The 25638-nt window shown below is 48.6% G+C and overlaps 1 protein-coding gene across 1 annotated transcript; it reads right to left on the bottom strand.

Moving 5' to 3' along the window:
• Positions 1-2579: 2579 nt before the first annotated feature.
• Positions 2580-17427, bottom strand: LOC119970107 (thioredoxin-like). The gene is made up of 5 exons (XM_038804129.1): positions 17215-17427; positions 15372-15476; positions 13245-13304; positions 6411-6476; positions 2580-2788 (listed from the first exon to the last, which is right to left on the bottom strand). Exons 1-5 carry the CDS (start codon positions 17236-17238, stop codon positions 2717-2719), a joined length of 327 nt encoding a protein of 108 aa, XP_038660057.1. The 5' UTR covers positions 17239-17427; the 3' UTR covers positions 2580-2716.
• Between the last annotated feature and the right edge of the window lie 8211 nt (positions 17428-25638).

Raw genomic sequence — 25638 nt, forward strand, 5'->3', positions numbered from 1 at the left:
TAAGCAGGCATTTGAGCTTAGAGTGTCTGTAGAGCAAAGAAAATGGGAAGAATTATCAGAGATGGAAGAACTGAGACACCAAACCACCTATACCTTTGACATCAAGGGCTGGATTTTCAATTATTGAGACTATGTTCCCATGCCGGCGTCAAAACGGTGGAGTTTTACTCCTGAAAATCATGCAAAAAGTGAAATTAATTCATAGCACTGCAGTGGGCTAAGCAGGGACCGGGGTGAATCTCGCAGCTTTTGCTGCAGATACGAGCCCCTCGCTGCCGGGTTAGAGGCCGCGCATGTGCACGGCCGCGGCGTGCTTCATGGCGGACTCTGACTGCGGAAATAGACTCACAAAAGGAGACCCCCGTTCGACTGCCCGCCCGAGCCTCAAAACCCGCACATTAATTCCCCGGCCGCCTACACAGCCCCCATGGCCTCCGATCCACCTGCCCCGAGCAGAGCAGCCGCGGACAGAGTCCGCAGCCGCCACACGAACATCCTGACCAGCAATAGCAGATTAGTTCCACCCGTCGGGAAGTCGGCTGGTCGGGGGTGGAGGCGGCCTACGGCAATGGCCCCTGGTGGCACCAATGTTTGGTGTCCAGAGAATCGGCGCCAGGCCCGATTACGGCGTCAAACTGGATTCTCCACCTTGGTGCATACTGGCCATGATTTCGGCATCGGGATGCGGAGAATCCAGCCCCATGGGTTTGAGGACACAACAGATGGTTGGAACCAAATGGCTGGATGTGTCAGTTCCCCCATGAAAGAAATTCACGCAATTCATACAAGAGGGTGAGAAATTAACACACAACCACAAATCTGAAGCTGGCCCGTTCAGATTTTGTAATATATTTAAGAAAATGGGTACCCAGGGAAAGGCGCACCGAATCCGAGCAATGTCACATTAACAGCTTGCACAGGAACTGAGATTCCACAACTCGGAGAAACCAAATCAGGAAGAAAAGGGAAGGATGTGATGTTCTAAGTCACAGAGAGATGGTCCTGCTATCCTGTGGTCAGACAGTTGTGAAGAACTTCAGCTGATCTCTGTAAACCACAAGATAGTGGCTGCATTGAGGGTCGAATGTAGCATACCCATTGTAAAAACTCCATACTCCAATCAGAAGCAAGGACAATCTGGTCCAAATAGAACAGTGATCAGTGATTCACCCCCCAACCCTGAAAAAGTACCAATGGAACTAAATGAGAAGCTAAAAAAAAAAAGCTCCCCTGGGAAAAAAAAAGATCAGCGGAGTCACAAAACCTAGAAATTGGATAAATCCCATTGTGGTGTGTACGTATGTGTGGGTGATCAGTGCTGAAAATCCAACACATCCTCGTGTTTGATCAGAAACTTGGAGACATACAAGGAGATGTAAAGAAGTCAGCAGGGCTGATCTTTGGCAGATGGAAAAGATCATGCCCACCATCAACATGAAGCAATGGAGAACCAGGAAAGCTGGGACCAAGCTAAACATAGAAAAATATAGTGCCAAGTTGACAATGCCAGTTCTTCGGAGCACTTGACAGAGTCAGGCCATGTTCTGAAAATGTCACAGCCAGAGAGATGAACCCGGCAAGAGATGTTTGCTTGGCTTGACGCATTACATGAGCATTTTCATACCTCATGTTGGATCACAGCAAACGAGAGCTGATTAAAGATGTTAAGGAACAGTGGTCAGACCAAACGAGGAAAGGCTACCTGCCTATGCTCTCCTACTCTTTGGCTCTTCGCCAGCACTTCAGCTTTCTCTCGTCTTCCTTGTTGCTGCGACCCTCTCCTCCAAACTCCGAAAAAGAAATATGATTAATACCGTGCAAAAGCTTGGCAGTAGAACTTGGGACAGGGCAAACTATCAAGAGTGGAGGAGTTCTTTAATTAGAACTCTGATAGGATTCTTGCACCGGGAATTGTTGGGTAATCAATTACGTAGTGAATCAGGCACTGGAGCAGACCAAGTTCTCAAAAAGGTCCGAGGATCAGAGGATTCATATGCAAATATGTGAGCTTTTGAATTGTTTGGGCGCAGCCCTGTATGTCTGCAGAACAGCTTGATCCAATATGATGGGACGTGCCCATTCAGGACACCTTTGGATCCTGTTTAGCACAGGGATAAATTGCTGGCTTTGAAAGCAGACCAAGGCAGGTCAGCAGCACGGTTCGATTCCTGTAACAACGTCCCCGAACAGGCGCCGGAATGTGGCGACCAGGGGCTTTTCACAGTAACTTCATTGAAGCCGACTTGTGACAATAAGCGATTTTCATTTTCACCCATTTTATGTCTGGACAAAAACAGGCCACTCTTTCTGGCTCAGTACATCCTTATTCAGAATGGTGTACGTTTCACTGCTAAAGGGTTGATGTTGCTGCTGACACAATCCACATGACAAAGATTTTCTGCTGCTAATTCATGCAACATTAAATCGGAATCTGGTTAGTTATTTCCAAACCTTAAATCGTGCAGCAGAAATCTGTCTCTTTCCCCTCATCCTTTTCTCAGTGAGTGAAAGGCTGGTAATCAAAGCTTAGAAATTGTGGCAATATAATAGTGGTCATTATTTCACAATTCACACAAAAGTATCATCTTTAGAGAAGTAAGTTTATTGTTTTATATCTACACATGTATACACACACGTTTGATATGTGTAATTACACTAAAATTTGCATTTTACTCCTTTCACTGACTGGAGACATTAAGAATTGGACGTCAAAAGATCACGAAAGTTTTTTGATAATTGTCTCCAATTTGTTCTCAGTTTCTTCGCCTCCTCCAACAACTTTGTCGACCTGAAAAGACAAAGTTGAGTGAACAGAAAGTTCTGTGAAATAAATCTCAAAGCTTTTACCGCACAGAAACTAGACCCTTATTCTATTCTCCTGCATCGGTTACACATGCACACCATTCTCCGGATAAAAGAAATGCAATATGGAATTCAGGAGAAGCTTAGTAGAGACTATTTTCTATTTATGGGCCGAGTTCGGCTCTTCCACACAATATATGCAAATAATATCAGCCACTCAACCCAAAGGATAGAGACGGTATTTTTTTGGGTCCATGACCTCTCACCAGAACTACAAAACACTAGAGAGGCAATAGGAGTTGAGCCAGTTCAAAGGTAGGAAAAGGAGAGAAAGAACTGGAGAAAAAAAAATGTCTTAGTTCAGGTGGAAGGTAGGAGCGATTAAATGGCAAAGAGAACGATGGTATGATGAAAAGAAAATGGTAATGAGACAAGTTAAAGAAACAAAAACAGAATGTGACATGATGATGGAAATTTGAAACCAGATCACCACCAAAATGTATATTCTTTGAGAAAGGGGGCAAGTTACCATACAATATCATTGAGCTAAATGTTGAGGGCAAGAGGCTGCAAGCAGAGCTCAACACCAACCAGCACTCCTCTTCCCCTGTTCCCCAAGCATAATAAACCAACCACTGAATACCAACCCTTTATTTTTTTTTAAACTTTTAAAAAAGGCTGTCGCTGACCTAACCTACTCCGGAATTGTTCCTTCCAGCTTCCCAACCTTCCAAAGATCCACAAACATGGTTGCTCAGGGGGGCCAATCACTTCAGCCAATTGTGACCCCATGGAACAGTCAGTTCCCCTAACTTTTTGTCCTTTCTGTTCTCACCAACAGTAATTGTCCTTGCTCTTCTCAAATGACAGTAACTGAGACGCAACAGTTTATGAAGAGTCATCTACACTACAGAAGGAAGCCATTCGGCCCATTGTGTTCAGATCAGCTCTCCTTGGAGCAATGCAGGTCATTTGCACATCTCTGGACTGTTCCGTAGGCCGCCGCCCCCCCCCCCCCCCCCCCCCCCGGCCACCATTCTGTAGCCCCTTAACTGACCATCGAATCTCCATTTGAAATGAATGAGGAGGGTGAAGTCACATGTCATTTGCTCTTCCTACGTTTCCCTCTAATCTACCCTATCTAACCATGTCATAATCTTGTATTGCTCTGTCAAATTTCTCCTTGCCCAGCTTCTCCAACCCACCCTGTAATGGGTGGGGGGGGGGGGGGGGGGGTTGCAGCAGCCCCTTCATAATTTTGAATACTTCTATTATCAAATCCCGCTCAGGCTTCTCTTGTCCAAGGCAAACAGTTCCAGCTTCTCAGATTCATGAAGGTCCTCATCTGGACCCATTCATGTGATGCACCATCTCTAACTCCTTCACATCTTTCCTAAAGTGCAGTGCCCAGGACTGGACAACACTCCAGCAGAGTCATAAATAGTGACTTGTACAAATTCAACATAACCTTCTTGCTCTTGGATTCTATGTCCCCTGTTAATAAAAAGCCCAGGATGCCGAATGCTTCCATTCACCAACTTGTCCATGTCCTTTTGAAGTGCTACACTATCCTCCTCAGTTCACAATGCTTCCAAGTTTCACACCATCCTCAGTTTTGAAAACTTTGCCCTGCACACCCCAAGGTCCAGGTCAGACAGAGAGCAAAGGTTCCAACATGGAACCCTCAAACTACAAACTTCACTGCCCCCCCCCCCCAGTCTGTTCATTACCCACTACTGTTCCAGTCATTCAGCCAATTTCCAATCCTCATGCCTACTGTTCCTATTATCCCACGAGCTAAATTTTCTCAAGTCTGTTCTACGGTACTTCATCCAATGTTTTGTGCAAGACCATGTACGTCACATCAACATCATTACCACCCCCCCAGGAGCTTCAATTTATTCAAACATGATTTTTAAAATTTTTATACAGCTTTTGCTAACTTACCTCAATTAAACCTGTTATTTGTCCATTATTATTGTTACCAGAAACAAACTGACTGGCCTATAGTTGCTGGGCTTTGTTGAGCAAGAGCGTAACATTTTGAATTCTCCAGCCCTCTGGCACCACTATAGGAAGACTATCACTGATAGCTAGTGCTGCTGCAAGATCCATTCACTTCCTTCAATCTCCTTAGATCCATCGCATCCGATAGCTAGCTGAATACCTCCTTCCAATCAAATTTAAACCTTTTGGTTAATTAATGACAGCTTTTCACTGTGGTCTGGGTAATGTCTTCATCCGAAGACAGCTACAAACTATTCATTTAATATCTCAGGCATGCCCCCTGCCTGTAAATCCCTATTTTTTGTCCCCTATTTGGCCCCATGACTTTTGCCACACTTGTACCACCGATTCTTCACTGTTATTTATAGACCTATAGAAGATTGAGATTTCCCTTAGGTCAGCTGCCAGTCTCATTTCCTTTCTCACTTCCCCTCAGAACCTTCTATATTCAGCCTGGTTCACCGGACATCTCAATTAGCACACTTTTCCTTCTATCTCGACATTCTGGTTTTCGTTCCCCAACCCATCTCCTTTGTGGGTCACACCTTGACTGTGCCCGATGCCTCTTCTTGAAGGTAGGTCATTGTTCAGTTGCCATTTTTACTGCCAATCTTTGGCCCCAATGGCTCCTTTCTGACTGGAAACATATTGCTGGAGAATTGTCCTGAACACACTGCAGGAACTCTTGCCCCTCTCTGCCCTTTAATTGTCTATATTTGGATCGTCATAAAAACCCATCTGGTCCACTCATGCTCTTTAGGGAAGGAAACCTGCCATTCTTACCTGTTTTACCCTACTTCTGACTCCAGACCAAGGGCAAACATTGCCAATGGCACCCATATTCCGTGAAAGAATAAAATGAAAATACCCCAAGGTCATTTTGTTTCTGCACAATTCAGAACTATGCCATTAAGTTTATATTGCCTCCACTCATTCCTCCCACCAAAATGCATCACCTCATACAGCTCTACTAAATATTGGCACTTGCCTTTCCATCCTACTACAAATGTCCCGTTATATACATCCTCAGTAGGCAGCATTCCAAGATTAGTATAAATAGACAAATTTTGAAATAATACTCATACACCAAGCCATTATATACCAGCAAAACAAAAACAAAAAAAAAAAGATTCTGAACCTTGGGGAATGCCATGCTCTAATCTGAAAAAGTGCAATTTGCCACTTTCTGTCCTCATACCAATTTTCCATGTTCTGGTCCCAACAACCTGCTATCCAGAGAACGCCGATCACACTACACCTCCACCAGGACAACCTGGTGATCTGCCACTGATATTCTTAAAAAAAAGACTCCACTTTTAAGCCGAGTTTAATGGCACCATTTTATTCATAGAATATCCTCAAACGTCAAAATCATCGCAGTCCATGTTGTATAAATTCAGGGCTCCTAACATTGGAAGGGACCATGAAGCAAAGATGCAGTAATGACACTCTGTTCTCTTCGCAAATGACATTTCCCCAAGCAGACAGCAATCCTGGCTCAAATTGTTAATTTACCCAATGGCTCTATGTGAAAGGAGAAAGGTCAGACCTCAGACTGGAGAGGCTGCATCATAATGTACAAGCCTACAATACCACTGTACCTGCTGTCCGTTCTTGAAGAAAATAAATGTTGGCATGGACTCAACGCTACATTTTTCAGCTACATCCTAAATGGGAGAAATAGTAATACAGGAATACAATTAGGATTACAGCACAGGAAAAAAGAGAAACAGTCCAAGCATCAAATCTGTCCTAACCCTAGCAGTTTCTTCATATGAACAAGGCTAACTGCCCCCTCCTTACATCCCACATTATTTAAATTGTTTGCGAGTGCAGCCTTTTCAGATGGATCCAAGGACCCCATATCCCAATGCCTTGGTGAACATTTGTCCCTGAACATTGTCTATTTGTGGCAATCATCTGGTCATTCATCTCATTGTGCGCTGTGTATAAATTGGCAACCACATTTCCCTGCATTATAAATAGCGACTGCACGTCAACAGGCATGCTCTAGGTAGCTGTGAAATGTTTTGGACTATCCTCTATCCTGGGTTCTGCAAGGCTTTTGTTGAGTGCAACTAGGTTCTTCCAATGTTAAAGTTTGCAAAATGATTTTTTATTTCCCCCTCCTCCAGATTACACTTGCCCAGTGTGATGATCCACAATGTGGGTTTGGAAGGCACTCAGTTCAAGGGCAGTTAGGAATGGGCAACAAATACAAGCCACACCAACATCCAAATGAAGGAATTTAAAATACTATTAACATTGAGAAATTTGGACGTGGCATAATTCTGCCAGTTAATTAAAGGCAACTATCACAATACCACCCCCCCAGGGCTCTCTTTTAATCTTGAAGGTTCATTCATTTCTGGAGCCAGTATAAAGATGTGCCACAGCCCCCAGAATTCACTTCAATTCTCAACATTCCACCTAGTCCTATAATATTTTGTTTCTTTTGTTTTAAATAAATGGGCACCTTTCCATCTGCTTTTCGCTAAACCACCCTCTAAAATTAGGCCTGAAAATTGGGGGTGGAGTTCAAGCATAGGGTCTCACTCAGCATTGAGTGGCCTCTCGGTTCTTAATCCCACAGCTTTTGCTGGCAAGCTGGCTGCCTCAAAAGCCAAATGCAGACCATTTTGCCAGAGCAAAACCAAATCACGCAAAATGGATCCATCCTAATTCTCCCATAGCCCATCTCCATGAAAATGGTTTTAACGGAAAATTATCTTTGGAACAATGATCCACATGAATAATTTAGATCTCCAATGGATAGGATTGCCCTCACTCTAGACTTGCTGGCGCCATCTTGGAGCAGTGCCTTTCTGCACTGTTGCTTCCCATCTCCGATATCAGTGTTTTTATAAAGGGCTTGGGAGAAGTCACTTCATCCACTACCTGGAACACATAGGCAAACTACTTCCAACTTAACTGGTGAAACGATATGGATTTGTTCAAATCCCTGACAGAAACATACATAATCTTCAAAAAAAACTCAGATCCTCCACCATCAACTCTGACCCTCCAGTTGCATTTACTCATTTTCAAAAGATGTTTGAAGCAGTGCATGAGCCCCACGTGGCTTGGCCTGACGAGTGCAACATTTCCCTCACTGTGGTTAAAGAGTGACAGACATTCAGCATCACAAACCCAACCATTTTGGGAGGCAGCTTGGTGACTAGTGTGGTACTGAAGGCAGGCCGAGGGGATGCACATGGACCAGGAACAGAAACTGCCTCATGAAACCCTGGCTGGAATCCATACTGGTTGCAAAAACACTCAAGTCGAAGCATAAACCTGTTATTGTGATATGGACTTTAATTACCCATCCAAGTCTATAATCATGTAACAAAAACTTCCAGACACAGATGATCAACTTTGCAGCAGGGTGGAGGACAGACAAAAAGCCATCAGACTCTTTAATGAGCTGATGGCTGCCCAGACAAAAGGGGGTTTCAGAGGGCAATGGGTCTTGATTGAACTACCATCGATAAACAGGAGTATCCTGTATTTCCCATTAACCAGTGGGTCTGGCTTGGACAATTGCCGAGGCACAACCATCGCAAGAAGAAAGGGCCCTGGGTTTTGAACCCAGAGAAGACATCAATATCAGGCCTGCCAGCCTCCTTTACTAAGTGTGTATAAAACCCAAAGTTCAGCTGTGAGTCAGAGTCATATTTTCTTGAGCAATAGAATTGTGAATAAAATTGTTTTGTTCATCTCGTAAATAAAGGCACCTGGGTTAAACTTTTACGTAAACTGGTTGAACATGAGGTTTTCAAAAAGGTACAATGCTAGGGACAAAGAGGAACAACCAATTCCCTGTTCTATTTTGGAAATTGATGACCACAAGAATTATTGTACACGTCTCACCAGATCTTGGGTAATGTAGTTCTGACAAATTCAGTAGCTGGCTTTCAGTTATTGCAGGATTCCTAATGAAGGTAGATGTTCAACAGATCCTAAAGTCAGGCACATGTGGCTGTCATATGAAGTGGTTCAATTCCCCCCCCCCCTCCCCAAGAGGCAAATTCAGAGCTTTGGAAGACATTTAAGCCACTCCTTAAGGCAAAGATGGCGCAGTCTCACTGCGCTTTGTGTAATTGTGCAGTCTGGCGCCAGTGACTTCCAGCTAACTGCTCTCAGCTTTCCTTTGTTGCAGGAGACAGAGTCAAGGAAGTCATTAACTAATCTTTGAACAATGGTAGGTATAAACATCATGGTATTTCGGCATGTCCACTGAACCCCCACCCAGCATGATTCAATCCAGAACCTCGATTGGCTTAAAGTTTCCACCTGGCTCCCTTGGCAGCAGCTGTAATGACTCAAAGTGTCCATTTTAAGTAAATGAAAGCAGTTCCAGAAGGCTCCACATGAATAGCAGCAGTTCATCTTTAAAGTTACGAGTGGTATAGCTTGATTAGATATTCCCCAAAGTTATTTTCTTAGGAACGCACATCCAAAAAGAGAGGAGGGAGAAACATCCATAGGTGTAGGTGGATGCTGGAGTTTATAGCGCAAAGGTTTTCAGCCCATCGCATCTGTGCCAATCAAAAATAATCAACTATTCTAATCCCATTTTCCAGCATTGGCCCATAGCCTTCTATGCCTTGGCATCGCAAGTGCAATGTTATGAAGGCCTCTGCCTCCACCTCGACAGTGAGTTCCAGACTCCCACACACCCTCTGGGTGAAAAAGGTTTCTCTCAATCCCCTCACATTAAATCTATGCCCTCTGGTCATGGATCCCTTAACAGAGGGGGAAAGGTTTCTTCCCGTCTACCTTACCTATGCCCCCGAATCATGTCCCACTCCATTCGGTCTCCTCTGCTCCCAAGGAAAATAACCCCAGTCTATCCAATCTCAAACTAACTCTCTAGCCCAGGAAACATCCTGGTAAAGGTCATGAGTGCAGGATGGTGTGTTAAAATGGCGAAGAGCAGGAAGGTCTGGATCCCGCTTTCAGGTCACCCAGCCTGCATTTAGTCTCTCCAATGTAGAGTAGGTTACATTGGTCTATTACATTTGATACTCCTAGATTTAAGGAGGTGTGCATGAAGTTCTCTTTCACCTAAAAAAAAGTGTTTAGGCCCTTGGATGGTGAACAGGGAGGTGATAGTGGCAGTATTGCACCTTCTGTGGTTGCATGGGAAAGGGGGAGAGTGACGGCACGATGTGGCATCATGCTAGAGTTGGCAGAGGACCATGACATCAATCCATCTCTCCCAGCTTCCACCTATCACCAGCCCTCATTTGCAGCACCGTCTCTCAACAGTATAAATCTCATCCAATTTCTAGTTCTCTCTAGCTCTGATGAAGAGTCATCCAGAGTCAAAACATTCTCTGTTCTGTCTCCACAGATGCAGTCAGACCTGCTGAGGTTTTCCAGCACTCGCAATAATTTGTTCTCATTCTAGTGATTAAACTGAAGATACTGAAGATGCTGGAAATCAGAAATAAAAACAGGAACTTCTGGAAACAAACTCAGGTTTGACTGTAGTGGAGAGATAAATATTAGATTCCATATGGCTCTGCAGAGCTGGTGAACCACTGCACTCATCTGTGACAAGCTTATCCTTTGTGGAGAAGGGGACCCAAACTGTACACTTATGCCAGGCAAAGTTTCAACGAGGCCAAATCTCAACAGCGGGACATCTTTATTCCCTTGATGAAGGCCAACATACCATTTGCCTTCCTAATTGCTTACAGTACCTGCATGCTAGCTTTGTAAGTCATGAACAAGTCCTTTCTTCTCAACCTGCCACCAGTTTAAGAAACTGCAGACCGTGGCGAACTCAGCCCAACGCATCACTCCACATTGATTCTGTATATACCTCTTGCTGCCGCAGAAAGGCAGACAGCATTGTTAGAGACCCCTCCCACCCAGGTATTGCCTTCTTTCAGACCCTTCCATCAGGCAGAAAGGTACAGAAGTCTGAAGACTCACGCATCCAGACATAGGAACAGCTTCTTCCCCACAGCTACAACGACTTCCCCACTGACTGATCTGTTCCCTGTAAGAACACTATCCATGATGCCCTATGCTGCTCTTGCATTTGCTTTGTTTGGCCCCTTGTTCCACACTGCAACCAATCACTGTTTTTGTCAATGTACCATTTGTCAATGTTCCTTGTTGATTATTCTTGTGTCTACTATGTAGGTACTGGGTACATTCTTTGGCCGCAGAAAAATACTTTTCACTATACTTCGGTACATGTGACAATAAATCAAATAAAAATCAAACCAAACCCAAAGTGAAAAAACTTCATTCAAATCTGCCTTGTCCCTAACCCATTCACTAAGTCCTCCTGAAGGCTCTACGCGGCATGGCCTATGCCAGCATTTATTGGCAATCTTAAATTGTCCTTGAGGATAGAGCCAACCACATTGCTGTCGGTCTGGAGTCAGGTCTGACCACACAAGCAGGGCATATTTCCTTCTCAAAATGGAATTCTGAACCAGGTGGGCTTGCTTCCTTGACAACGTACAAATCCAAATACACGACATTCACTAGTTCATCATATCCATGCTAAAAAAAGTAACATCCCTCAGACTCCTGTTTGTCAAACATGATTTCCCAGTCATAAACCCATGTTGACTTGCCCAATTTGTATAATTTTCTAATGTCCAATTTAGATTCTAATATTTTCTGCAACAGGTCAGCAGTTTTCCATTTTCCCCTCTTAATTAGACATTGGGATTTACTACTTTCCAATCCGTAGCAAAGTTTTCCAAGAATCCAGGAAAGCCACCATCTCTCTAGCCATCTCCTTCCACACCCAGAGATGAAATTCATTCGGTGCAGGGGATGTAGCCACCTTCAATCCAGTTAACATTTAAGTACAACCTTTTTTACTACTTTGTTCCTCAGTTTCACAAGTCCCTTGGTAATCTAGTGTATCTGGAAGGTTCTAACTCTTTTTCCATTACCAGATTCTCCACTGCAAATTCTCTTGTCCCCCACGTTTGTCCAAGCTAAATCTTTTTCTTTTCGGACAGACACTGAAGAGACATCTTTTGTAAGCAATCCAATTTTATATTCCATTTGGGGAGGGAAGACAAAGGCAGGCGCAGGACAGGAATTCTGCAACAATTTGTAACTCATATCCATTGCTCGGTATTTTTGAGCCCTGAAGACTCATTCAGATCTAGTTTGTGCAGTATGTTCTCGTTTGCTAACATGATAACAAGCCTTGGAAAAATCTAACATGATGAGATGATAGGGGCAGCACGGTAGCATAGCAGTTAGCACAGTTGCTTCACAGCTCCAGGATTCCATGTTCGATTCCCAGCTTGGATCACTGTCTGTGCGGAGTCTGCACGTTCTCAGTGTTTGCGTGGGTTTCCTCCGGTTTTGTCCCACAGTCCAAAGATGTGCAGGTTAGGTGGATTGGCTATGCTAAATTGCCCTCAAGTGTGCAAAAAAGGTTAGGTGGGGTTATGGGGATAGGGTGTAGGGATAGGGTGTAGGTATGGGCTTGGGTAGGGCCAGTGCAGACTCGATGCGCCGAATGGCCTCCTTCTGCACTGTAACTTCTATGATTCTATGTGTGATAAGGCAGTTGTCAAGATTCATTGCTGTTTCTGTTGCGAGACATTAAGAAATCAAGATACCCTGCCCCCCTTTAGCTGATGAGACAGTCACAGCTAGTTATTTATGGCACAGGAGGCAGCCACTTGGCTTATTGAATCCATGCCAGCTCACCAGAACAATCCAAATAGCATCACCTCTCTGCTCTTCTTGTTGGGGGATTCTTGTAAATTGAGACACTGGTTCGTAGCTAGTTGACTTGCTGCAGTTTTATCAGGACTGAGATGGTTTCATCTTAGAGGGGGCTTTCAATGTTTTAGCCATGCTAAATTACCCTTATCGCCAAAAAGGTTAGGTGGGGTTACTGGGATAGGGTGGAGGTGTGGGCTTAAGTAGGGTGCTCTTTCCAAGGGCCAGTGCAGACTCAGTGGGCCGAACGGCTTCCTTTCGCACGGCAAATTAAACTCAAATCCATTCTTCAAAAAGATAATCATTCCACCAGAAATATTCAATATGGATATAGTTTCTCCTCCTAGACTGAGATGGGAGCACCCATGATTTTACAGGCTTTTAAGATTAGATTTTAACAGCTTCCAGTTCTTGCCTTGGGCTTGCACTCACTTATTGTGGAACTTCTGTCATTTTTAGTTCAGCTCCTGGAATTTTTATGCGGTTTTCAGTGTAGTGGTGCTTTAGTGCAATTGGTTATCCCAGATGCCCTAGTCCATTGAGCTTGTCCCAATCTGTGCTGCTCCAAAGTGTATTGTAACCAGATTAAAATTCACAACTTTGCCTTTCCAAAATAACCCTCTAGAAAGGAGTCCAGCACAGGGCCTGAACTGAACCAGCATTTTAGGTGGTGTATTGAGACAAAGTTCAGTTTTGTAGCAAATTATCCAACTTACCGCAGCATCATCCACATCCACTTTGTAGAAGATCACATTAGTATATTTTTTTGAAAGCTCCTGGGAGGAGAAAAGACAGTAAATGATCCAGTTAATATTGTGTTCCAAGTTACCACACCCTGATATTCCTTCCCTGGGTCAAAAACCAGAACTCAGTTCAAGGTGGCGAGTCACCACCACCTCATGGGGACTCCAAAATTTAAATCCTTTGTATAAACTTGTGAAGATTGTCTTTCCACAGTCCTTCAGCCATGGCACTTTCTTCCCTTTTCATTCCTACGCCCTTTGGTTTTGAAGCCAGTTCATTTTCTGTTCTGTTACTTACACGCCAAAATGAACACTTGACCTTATTCAGTAATCTATTGATTTGGGAAAGGTGGTAGAAACCAGCTTCTTATCCATTCCTCGTCCACCAACTCGGCTTGGTCTTATTCATTAGTGTATTATGGGACAATTTATGAAAGACCTTTTGGGAAGGCGACCAATAAATTACATCTGCTGCATTATGTACTCTTTTTAAAAACAAAAAATGTTCAAGCAAGACTTTCCTTCTTGAAAGCTACACTGACTGAACTAAGTGTGCAGAAATGCCACCATCTCTTGCTTAGCTAGTGCAAAATTGGTCTGAAAAAAGGTTTAATTAGTTTATTTAACAAGTGCTCTATTCACTGCCATGTCCACATGTTCCTTTCCCCCCCAATAAATACAGTATTTCTGGTGTTGATAATAGTATTATTCGGTTAGTCATCAAGGATAGTCAGGTGGACAGGCAGCACGGTGGCACAGTGGGAGCACTGCAGCCTCATGGTGCCGTGCCAAGGTCCTAGGTTCGATCCCGGCTCTGCGTCACTGTCCATGTGGAGTTTGCACATTCTCCCAGTGTCTGCGTGGATTTCATCCCACAACCCAAAGATGTAGGTGAATGGGCCATGTTAAATTGGAAATATTAATTGGGTACTCAAAAAAGGATAGTCAGGTGGATAAAAAGGCATTGTTTGAACACTGGTTTGCAGTTTGCAATTTGATACAGAGGAGAAAAAGGTCCAGTCTTGCTGTTGACATGCAAACAAAAGACTTCACACACACTTGGAACCCTGAGAAGAGCCCCTTTTCCTGAATCAAGATCCTATGTAGCAGGATTTTTCAAAGTGTGGGTTGCAACTAACCGGCGGGTCACAGGTGGGTGTCAGAGTGATTTGTCGCAGTGTCCCCGATTGCCGGAGAAGCACCCAAAAGCCGCTATTGATTGAGAATAGCGGCCTCTTGCCGCCTTTTAAATAAGGAAAATGGTATGCAGTCTTCTGGCCACAAGTGGCAAAGTGAGTATGTCACGTACAGTCAGACGCCATGTACGCGCTTTTGGTGCTGAGTCCGGAGACTCTTCCATTTTCTTATTAGAGTATCTCTTTATTAGCCCTACAAAACCAAGCCAGGGTTGGGAGACACTGGAATAAAAAAATAAATTAAAAAATCAGGAGAATATTCATCTTCATCATCTGTACCTTTCCTACTACGTTCAGAGAGCAGGCATCCCACCGTTTCATATCAGCCTTCACCCCATCCACTAGACTAGTATGGCCAAGTCATGGGCTATCCGGATGCTCAAAATACACCTCCCCAGATCAGCCCCTACCCGGTCAGCACAAGGACACTCTTTCCCCCCCCCCCCCCCAATTCTCTATTCCCCTCCACATGGCAAGATGTGCTATCGCCACATGGACAGTGACCCAGAGCCGGGATCGAACCTGGGACCTGTGCTGTGAGGCAGCCATGCTAACCACTGCACCATGCTGCCCTCCATCTCACAAAGATGAAGATGGAACTGAAGTCTGCACCCGAGATGTGCATTGCCCACTCCTCCTGTGAACCGGATTACCTTTATGTATCCCATTCTTATTTACCTCAAAAACATTTCGAGAGCATCTAAAACACAAAGCAGCTGCGCAGTCAAAATATCGTGGCAACTACTTAAGTCTATAGGGGCTACAAAATTGCACAGTTGTTTGGAATCAATCCTGGACTGCTAGAAGACTGGCGAAAATGGTCAGACGAAGCGGAGTGATCATTCAGGAACTGATATTTGGGTTGGGTCACATTTGGGCCAAAGATCACTTACCAAGTACTTACCACAAATTTTGGTCCGATTTTATTACAAGGTGGACACCATTCTGCGAAGAAGTCTAACACAACTAACTTGTCTCCAGCCTGTTTCAGTTTAGCCTCAAAATCTTCCTGAAAAAAATTAGAAAATATTTTACTCATTAAAATAGTTTCCCTCCATAAAAAAGAGAGAGAGAATTGGAGTCTGGTGTAGCGTTACTGAGAGAGTACCCTGTATATAGAGCTTCTCCCTAGCCTACAGGACAGGTTTCTATAAACCAGGCCTCCTCAGGTGTTCAGCAGCCCTTAGAAAGTCAGTCTCAATAGGTAAAAAAAAAAACTGAAGAGACAAGTTTTACAGGCTGAACAGCCCAAGACCAGACTCCATTCCCTCTCCATCACACGTGAGCAGAACATATTAGCTCACCCACACCCAAATCCACCCTTCGCCACAACCCTTTTCCCAGCCAGCATTGCAGCATGAAGATACCAAACCACGTAGGAAGTAAACTGTACAAATCAACAGGCATTTGTTTGCAGTGACTCACTTCACAAAGAGTCGGAAGTTGTAGAGAAGTATAAAAAAGTTAAATACGTGAAACTGAAACATTAGTTTTTTTCCTCTCCCTGCCAGACCCGCTGAAATTTTCCAGCATTTTCTTTTTTGGTTTCAGATTCCAGCATCAGCAATAATTTGCTTTTATTTTGAAATAAACTTGCTTTGTGCTCCAAATTACCAGTATGTGAAAAAAGGTTGCGCGTCCCAGCCGGAAATTCCATTTAAAAATAATTGGACGAGATTAACAATAATTCCAGAGACTGTGCAGAGAGGCCTTCACCGTCTGTGCAGCCCCAGAACTTTTAATCAGTGGGCGAGGCAGTTAGTTCCTCTCAGGAGTACCCACCCATTCTCTAAACAATCGACATCATTGCAATGAAAAATTGTCACCTCCTCACTGGAGTCAGCGTCTCTTAATAACCAACTAGAAATTGCAATTGTTATGCACTTAAATCAAAAAGCAAGGCATTGGGAATTGCAGCTAAACTTTGTTCCCAGTTTTCTCTCTGCAAATTCAATTTGAGATTAGGATTGGAGGGCAGCACAAATTTAAATGGCAGCGCCAGAGCTTTTCCCCACTCGAAAATTGACTTGCTTTGGGAGGTTTTAACAAGACAGACTCTGAATTCTGGACAGCTTTGGCTCTGATCAATGTTTACAGCAAACCTCCCGCCTCTTTTATATGTCCCCCCCTGCCCCAACCCTCCGCCACCGGCCACCCTCCCTGGACTAGATTTGTGGAATTAGTAAAAAAATCCATCTTCCAGCATTTCAGTCCATCGAATAAAGTTATCGCTTTCTGGACGGAGTTGAAACTCATTGCTGAGGCCGGAATAATTGCTGGAATTAATTATTCCAGTTCAGGGTCTCAGGAGCAGTTGTTTGGGGGGGGGGGGGGGGTGGGGGGTCACCAAGAGGTTTGAAAGCAAACGAGAGTTAAACAGATCACGATCAGATGTTCACGTGTACAAAAAGGCTGGAGGTTTCGAAAGAGATCTTTGTTGAACGCACTAAGCAGTTAACCAAACACATTGCCGACTGGAATGCGCTGCTTCCGAGGACAATTTCAGTGGCATTCCCCCCCTTAAACTGATCTAGTAGATTCAGACAAACTATTCTCATTACTTTAAACAATTACAATTAAAGTGGCCGCTTTAAAGAGTTTCGGAATCGTACACTTGGACTCTACATCAGCATGACAAAGCAGATTGCTCACGAATCAGGATATGAAGGTTATTCACAGAAACAAACATGGTGAAATCCCCCACACACAATAATAACTTGAGAAGGAATAATTGGCTCCCAGCTTACCACATTTTCGATAAGGCAGACCATTCTGTCTGGTGTTTTAACTCCTCTATCTGCTGATACAGAAAACAATACCAGCAGTTCAGGACCTCTGCAAGTTATACCGAGAGGAGGAGCACAAACCGGGTTGAGTCATATGAAGAACAGGAAGTTGGTTTTATTGTGTGATCATTGGTGTGAGAAAGCTGCAGTAAAACTAGTGGGACTCAATTAATAATTGCCCCCAAGTGAGTAAGAAGATTATGAAATTGCTAAGTTTCAACCCCCCCCCCCCCCCCAAAATTGTCTTGGTAACAAGCCCCTTAATTTCTTTTTTTTAAATAAACATTTTATTGAGGTACTTTTGAAGCTCCTTAATTTCTATTCTTAATCCTTATTCCTGCCCTATCGGTGGGCATTCGTTCGCTGATTTATGTGACCGTTAATACAACTCTCCAAGCCTCAATAGTCTAAACCTGCAAGCTCTCTGAGAAGAATAAGGGCCACAGGTACATGGAAGACCAGTGTCTGCAAGTTCCCCCCTGTCACATCCTGACTTAATTGAAAGTACATCGCCAGAGTGAATTTTTAAAAAGTGTAACTTTAGCTGAGTCATGCAGCCTCAGCATAATATGAATATGAATTAAATCTTTTTTAAGTGGCCCTATTGTGTCAAAATAGGTTTGTGAAAATTAAAGTGATGGTAGATAATAAACAGTGAATCTTAATAAGACCAATGGCACAAGGCCTTAAACTAGTGTGATTTTTGTTCGGCATTGATGTGTTACGCCTTGTTGGATTTTAGGGAATCTGTTTGAACCATCAATTCCCACAGTCAATTGTGTCTTCTCACTAATAATTTTTTTTTAAAAAGAACATACAGTGCAGAAGGCCATTCGACCCATCGAGTCTGCACCAACCCATTTAAGTCCTCACTTCCACCCTTTCCCCCTAACCCAATAACCCCTCCTAATCTTTTTTGGTCACTAAGGACAATTTATCATGGCCAATCCACCTAAGCTGCACGTCTTTGGACTGTGGGAGGAAACCGGAGCACCCGGAGGAAACCCACGCAGACACGGGGAGAACGTGCAGACTCCGCACAGACAGTGACCCAGCAGGGAATCGAACCTGGGACCCTGGCGCTAAGAAGCCACAGTGCTAATCACTTGAGCTACCGTGCTGCCCTAAGGGAAACTTTGGGCGAAATTCTCCGCACCCGCGGAAAGTCGGCAAACGGTCGTAAAAATCGGGACCGTTTTACGACGGTCGCGAAGGCTTCATTTCCCGACCGATTCACTTCCTGGAAATGGGCTAGCAGCGCGGCCGCGTCAATTACGTGCGTGATGACGACGGAACGCGACGACGACACGAACCCGCCCATGTGACGCCGCCCGACGCCGTAAAAAGGCGCGGGCGACCACAGAATCTGTCGGGCAGGATGTCGGAGCCTAGGCGAGCTGCACCTCGCTTTATTGATGCAGACGTCGAGGCGCTGCTCGATGCCGTGGAGCAGAGGAGGGGCATCATCCGCCCGCGGAGAGGGCATCGCCAACCTGCCAGCACGGTACGCCAGGCCTGGCGTGACGTGGCTGCTGCCGTCAGTGCTGTGGGGCAGACCCCTCGCTCAGCAGAGCAGTGCCGAAAGAAGCTACATGACCTCACCAGGTCTGCCAGGGTAAGTGCCATGAGGGTGCCCCCTAGTCACAACCATCCCTCCCCCTTAACTGCCCGGGGGGGGGGGGAGAGGGATTGGGGCAGAGTTATTTGAGGGTGGTTCACAAAGTTGTCACAGACCCAGCGCTCTGGCCCCGAGGAGAGATGCAATCATCTGATGACAACTTGCCCCCCCCCCCAAACTGTGCCAGTATCAGAACGGACTTCTGAGACCTACCGTTTTGTAATGATCTACCTATGTTTCCTCCCCCAACAGGCCAAGGCCGGTCATAACCACCGTGAGCGGCACAAGACTGGAGGGGGTTCGCCCAACATGCACCCCCTCAGCACCTTTGAACAGAGGGCACTGGACCTTGTTGGGGGGTCTGCCACCCGCGATATCGCGCAATGCGAGGTTGGCGGAACTGCAGCAAGTGAGACAACCCTCCCTGACAAACACCCTCCCCCCCCCCCATCCTCTGTCCCTTCACACACCCTGCCCACTGGGACACTTCCCCATCCTCTGTCCCTTCACACACCCTGCCCACTGGGACACTTCCCCATCCTCTGTCCCTTCACACACCCTGCCCACTGGGACACTTCCCCATCCTCTGTCCCTTCACACACCCTGCCCACTGGGACCGTCCAGCGGCCTGCCGAGCAAATCGAAATAACCCGTCTCATTCTCTTCCCTAGGACGTGATGCCGAACGACCAGGGCCGTCTGGCTGCAGACGGAGACACGAATCTGCCGCCACCTCACCCGGGGCCTCACAACAGAGGGTGCCCGATCAGCGGGCAGCCCTATCTGCCCCAACCCAATCTGCGGACCAGGACGCACAGAGGGTTCGAGGTCCACCACCACCACCAGAAATGGCCAGGGACAACCCTCCTGTCGCTGAGCGGCCCCACACCCTGGACGAGGACCTAACCATTGAGAGCGTCGGGCTTGCGGCACTGCTTTCTCCCACCACTTCCATCATCCCAGAGACACACACCCCGGCGGGCCTATTTAGTGATGAGTCTCCTGGGGCACAGTCTGGTTGTCACATCACAGATGAGCAGGTACAGCAGGTGGAGGTCGGAGCAACAGAGGGCCCGGACTCGCGGAGGCCAGACCAGGCCCAGGATGCAGCTGGCTCCCAGACGTTTTCGGAGTTCCTGGAGTTTCTCAACCCACCCGCACAGCCGATGCCTCAGGAAACCCAGGGAAACAATGACGGGATGAGGGCTTCCTTCCAGACTCTGCAGACGCTGTTAGAGGAGTCGATCCGCGTCCAAGAGCAGGGAGTGGTGCCGCTCATGGCAGAGACCCAGTCCGACACCGCACGGGTGGCATCCGCGGTGGAGGCAATGGGTCAGGTTATGCAAGACGTTGGGATTAATGTGCACGCGTCATCCTCGGCCCTGGACAGGGTTGCCCTCTCACAGGCAGCAATGTGCCAGAGCCAAACCGACATTGCCGGCGCCCTGCGGGCCATGGCCGAGTCTCAGCAGGTCATTGGCCAGTCGCAGCAGTCAGTCGCCGAGAGCATCAACCGCCTGACACATGTGCTGGATGGCGTCGTGCACAATCAGGTTGAGATCGCACAGTCCCTGGCGGGAATGTCTAACTCCCTGGACTCCGTCTCTGCAAACCTTCGGATCCTGGTGGATACCGTTGCAGGCCTCCAGGACTGGCAGCGCCAGGTGTCGGTGGTGCGACGGGGAACCTCCCCGCTCGCACCTCTGTCCCAAAGTGAGGCCCGGGGGCCACCGGGCTCCCCGAGGGAGGAGGAGGTTTCGGGGCCCGTCCCATTAACTCCATCACGGGACGTCCCGGAATTCTCGGCCTCCCCCCGTCCCATCCCTGGTGCATCGGGTGGGCAGCAGGCAGAGCAGGGTGGCACAATGTCACCCGAGACGCCCGCAGAGCAGCCTGGCCCATCAAGGCCGGGTCGCCCCAGGAAACGCTTGGCCAAGGAGAAACGAGTCGAGGGGGGCGATTCGCAGCAATCCTCCTCCACTCCTGCTGTATCATCTGGGGATTCACTTAGACGTAGTGGTAGGGCCCGTAAGGCAACTAAGATAGACACTGAGTAAGTTGGCACGGGTGAAGGGCACAGTTTAGTTGTAGGGGTAGGGCACCTGTAAATAATTGTTAATATTAAACACACTGTTCCACCTTACTTGTAATACCGTGTGATTGTTCCACAGCCACAGGAATCGTGATGGTGACCGAGTGTCGCTGGGGGTGGCGGGTGGTGAAACCTCGGTGCCGGGTGTGCAGTCCCTGCCCCTACCCCCCTCCCACAGCTAGCCCACGCAGGCACGTGATGGAGTGTCAGTGACGAACTCAGCGGCCACCAAGGTGGATGGTTCAGCTATTGCCATGGGTCAGACTCTCTCTAACGATTCTGAGCTCACAGCTCTTCGCAGAGCGGGCTGTCATCATTCCACATGGCACTGATCACACCCGCTGACACAGCCATCAATGTTGTGCCATTCCGTCTGGACCCAGTGATAAGCGTCATGTCGAAGTGGAGCAGTGTACACTGAGGGGGGGGGGTTTGGTGGTGGCAGTTGTGTGGTGACCCTCTGCATGACTAGCGATGCAGGTGGTGGTTTGGTGTTCATCGGGGACGTCACATGCGATGCGTGAACCGTGCTGCCACCATGGCGTCGCGTGCCCGCCGTCCTTGCCGGGTCCGTCGTGCCGCCTCCTGGACATCACCAGCACCTGGGTCGTGTCTGCGTGCTGCGCCCGCCACTCCACCAGCGTCCTCCTCCTCCTCCTCCTCCTCCTCCTCCTCCTCTGTGCTGGCACCACTGCCACTAGCTTCTCCCTCCGCCTCCTGCAACAGGTCATCTCCCCTCTGCATCGCGATGTTGTGCAGCGCACAGCAGACCACTACAATGCGAGCGACCCTGTCGGCCTGGTACTGCAGGGCCCCTCCGGAGCGGTCCAGGCACCTGAATCTCATCTTCAGGAGGCCAAGGCAGCGCTCCACCACACCCCTGGTTGCTGCATGGGCCTCGTTGTATCGTGTTTCCGCATTGGTCTGAGGCCTCCGTATCGGCGTCATCAGCCAAGACCTCAGCGGATAACCCCTGTCACCTAGCAACCAGCCCCTCAGCCGGGGGGGACGTCCCTCAAACATCGCAGGGATGAACGACTGCGCTAGTATGTAGGAGTCATGCACACTCCCTGGGAACCTTGCACAGACGTTCAAGAACCTCATGTGGGGGTCGCATACCACCTGGACATTAATGGAGTATGTCCCCCTCCTGTTTGTGAACACGTCCCTGTCCACAGCAGGCGGGCGCATGGGGACGTGAACACAGTCGATTGACCCCTGAACCCTCGGTATCCCGGCCACACTGGCAAATCCACGGGCTCGTGAGTCTTGACTTGCTCGGTCCTCGGGAAAGGTGATGTAGCGATCGGCGATGGCATAGAGGGCGTCGGTCACATCCCGGATGCACCTGTGCACCGATGACTGGGAGATCCCAGAGACGTCCCCGCTCGGAGACTGGAAGGAGCCGGTAGCATAGAAGTTCAGAGCGACCGTCACCTTGATGGCTACCGGGATCGCGTGTCCTCCCCCCGTTCCACGTGGGGCGAGGTGCGACAGGAGTTCGCAGATATGTATCACCGTCTGCCTACTCAGCCGGAGTCTTCTCCTGCAGGTGATGTCCGGCATTGTTAGGAAAGAGACCCGGACACGGTACACCCTCGGCTTTGGTCGTCGCCTCTGACGCCGTGGCTGCACCCTCACTCTCTCCTCTTCCTCTTCCTCCTCCTCCTCCTCCTCCCCCCCCCCATGCTGCTCGACGACTGGCAACTCCTCGGCCCTTCCCTCTGCTGCTGCAGCTGGCCCTGCAGCCACTGCGGGTTGTGGGTGTGGATGCTGCTGCATCTCCAAATGCAGTAGAGCTGCCCCAACCACTGCGCAGAACATAGCCGTTCTGTTCCCATGCATCGTGCTAACCTACAGAAGGGTGGTGGGGGGCGGAGAAACGGGACATGTTAGACGGACGTTAGTCGACACCTCGGCAGCCGCCAGCCATGGGATACCAGTGTGTCCCGGTGGCCTGGTCGCGCTGCTGACACGCGGTCAGCCTAACCCCTGGTCACTTCCTGCATCCAACGGCCAGTAAACTATGTCCTCCTCACGGGTGCGTCAGTGGCCTGTGGCCGGAAGCCACAGGGGAACCAGCGGCCGTGTCCTCGTCACCTGCACACCATGGCATGGTGGCAGACATTTTGTTACGGGGTTGGACGGCTCACTCTCTACCTAAACCCCCCCCCCCTCCGTCGCCCCCCACTGCCTCCCCCGTCTCCCCCACTGCCCCCTCCATCTCCCCCACTGCCTCCTCCGTCTCCCCCACTGCCCCCTCCGTCTCCCCCACTGCCCCCTCCATCTCCCCCACTGCCTCCTCCGTCTCCCCCACTGCCCCCTCCATCTCCCCCACTGCCTCCTCCGTCTCCCCCACTGCCCCCTCCATCTCCCCCACTGCCTCCTCCGTCTCCCCCACTGCCCCCTCCATCTCCCCCACTGCATCCTCCGTCTCCCCCACTGCCCCCTCCGTCTCCCCCACTGCCCCCTCCGTCTCCCCCACTGCCCCCTCCGTCTCCCCCACTGCCCCCTCCGTCTCCCCCACTGCCTCCTCCGTCTCCCCCACTGCCCCCTCCGTCTCCCCCACTGCCCCCTCCATCTCCCCCACTGCCTCCTCCGTCTCCCCCACTGCCCCCTCCATCTCCCCCACTGCCTCCTCCGTCTCCCCCACTGCCCCCTCCATCTCCCCCACTGCCTCCTCCGTCTCCCCCACTGCCCCCTCCATCTCCCCCACTGCCTCCTCCGTCTCCCCCACTGCCCCCTCCGTCTCCCCCACTGCCCCCTCCATCTCCCCCACTGCCTCCTCCGTCTCCCCCACTGCCCCCTCCATCTCCCCCACTGCCTCCTCCGTCTCCCCCACTGCCCCCTCCATCTCCCCCACTGCCTCCTCCGTCTCCCCCACTGCCCCCTCCATCTCCCCCACTGCATCCTCCGTCTCCCCCACTGCCCCCTCCGTCTCCCCCACTGCCCCCTCCGTCTCCCCCACTGCCCCCTCCGTCTCCCCCACTGCCCCCTCCGTCTCCCCCACTGCCCCCTCCGTCTCCCCCACTGCCCCCTCCGCCTCCCCCACTGCCCCCTCCGTCTCCCCCACTGCCCCCTCCGTCTCCCCCACCGCCCCCATTCTGGACCCCCTCCCGGTCCCAGGGATGCCTTCCCCGTTGTGGCCAGACTCGAGCGGTGCGCTGAGCGGTGCGCTGAGCGGTGCGCAGAGTGGTGCCCTGACCTCCTCCAAGCAGTCGTCAGCCAGGCCGACTGGTTGACGAATTTAAAAAGCAGGTGTGTTTCACGACGTCCAAACAGGGCGCCATGACGTCGGGACTTCGGCCCATCCGGGCCGGTGAATAGCGGGGGGGCTCTCAGTGGCGATTCTGGTCGTGTCAGGGGCGGGAAGGAGGCGTTTGTCGGGAAACGCGACTCCGACAATTTGCGGGGTTCGGAGAATAGCGGGAGGGCGTCGGAACAGCGTCGCCGTAAAAATTTCCGACGCCCGCTATTCTCCGACCCGTCGTGAGTCTGGAGAATCTCGCCCAATATCCTTCCAGTAGGAAGCACACATCACTGGAAATCAAACAGACTGGTTTGTTTCCCATTGCCAGGCCGACTAAGGAGTTTGAATAGTGGTTGTGTGTCTGCGGAGGGTTTCTGTTTCCAGATTATGTGGCATCATCTTACATGGTGTAGGCAGCCTGCAGCGTCCTTGGGGAAAATGTGGCCACCTTCAGAGGGCACTGCCCATGGAGACCTTGCCATCAGGGTCCACATTAACACACTTTGCTGCTTTGGTGGCAGCACAGTCAATTGTAGACTGTGAGGCTAAAACGTCCCTTGATGGACATCCATCTGATGTAGATTGGTGTTGGAAGTGGGCTCAGAAAGAGATTTTCACCATCTGCAGTCGGAGTGCTGTAGGAGGTATTCAGGAGACATAGATTATCCAAAGTGATCAAAATCATTGAAGCAAGGGTGGCCCAGTGGTTAGCACTGCTGCCTCATGACTCCGAGGATCCTGGTTCGATCCTGGCCCCAGGTTACTGTCCATGTTTGCACATTTGCCCCTTGTGTCTGCATGGGTCTGACCCGCACAACCCAAAGATGTGCAGGCCAAGCTAAATTGCCCCTTAATTGGAAAAATTAAAGTTAAAAAAAATTAAAACAAGATTAATTGAAGCAACAGTTTAAATATGATGCATAAACTAAAGGGACAGAAAAGAAAAATCACCCATAACAGATGGGAATGGTTTACTGGTCCCAGATTGGACACATGGCTGAATGAATCTGGTCTCTGCAGTTTGAGATGACAGCCTCTTCCATTCTCATTCTCCTTGGCTCTGCCATTGGTGGTTGTGCCTTCAACTGTCTAGATCCTAAGCTCTGGAATTCCTCTCCTAAACCTCAGGAGTGGGCCGAGGTGGGGACTCTTTGGGAGGGTCAGTGCAGACTCAGTGGGCTGAATGGCCTCCTTCTGCACCGTGGGGAGTCTCTGGTTCTCTCTCTCCTTAATCCCTACCTTTTTGACTGAGGTTTTGGGTCAACTGTGCTAATACCTGCTTAGGCAGCCCAGGGTCAGATTTTCATGTGGGAACAATCCTGTGAAGCACTTAGGTCATTTTTGTTGCATTAAAGATGATAAGTTATTACAGAAAGAAACTTGATAGTGCGCTATCAGGAGAAAAACAGAACATATAACCACAGCA

This window comes from Scyliorhinus canicula, chromosome 8, assembly GCF_902713615.1.
Source record: "Scyliorhinus canicula chromosome 8, sScyCan1.1, whole genome shotgun sequence".
Taxonomy (NCBI): Eukaryota; Metazoa; Chordata; class Chondrichthyes; order Carcharhiniformes; family Scyliorhinidae; genus Scyliorhinus; species Scyliorhinus canicula.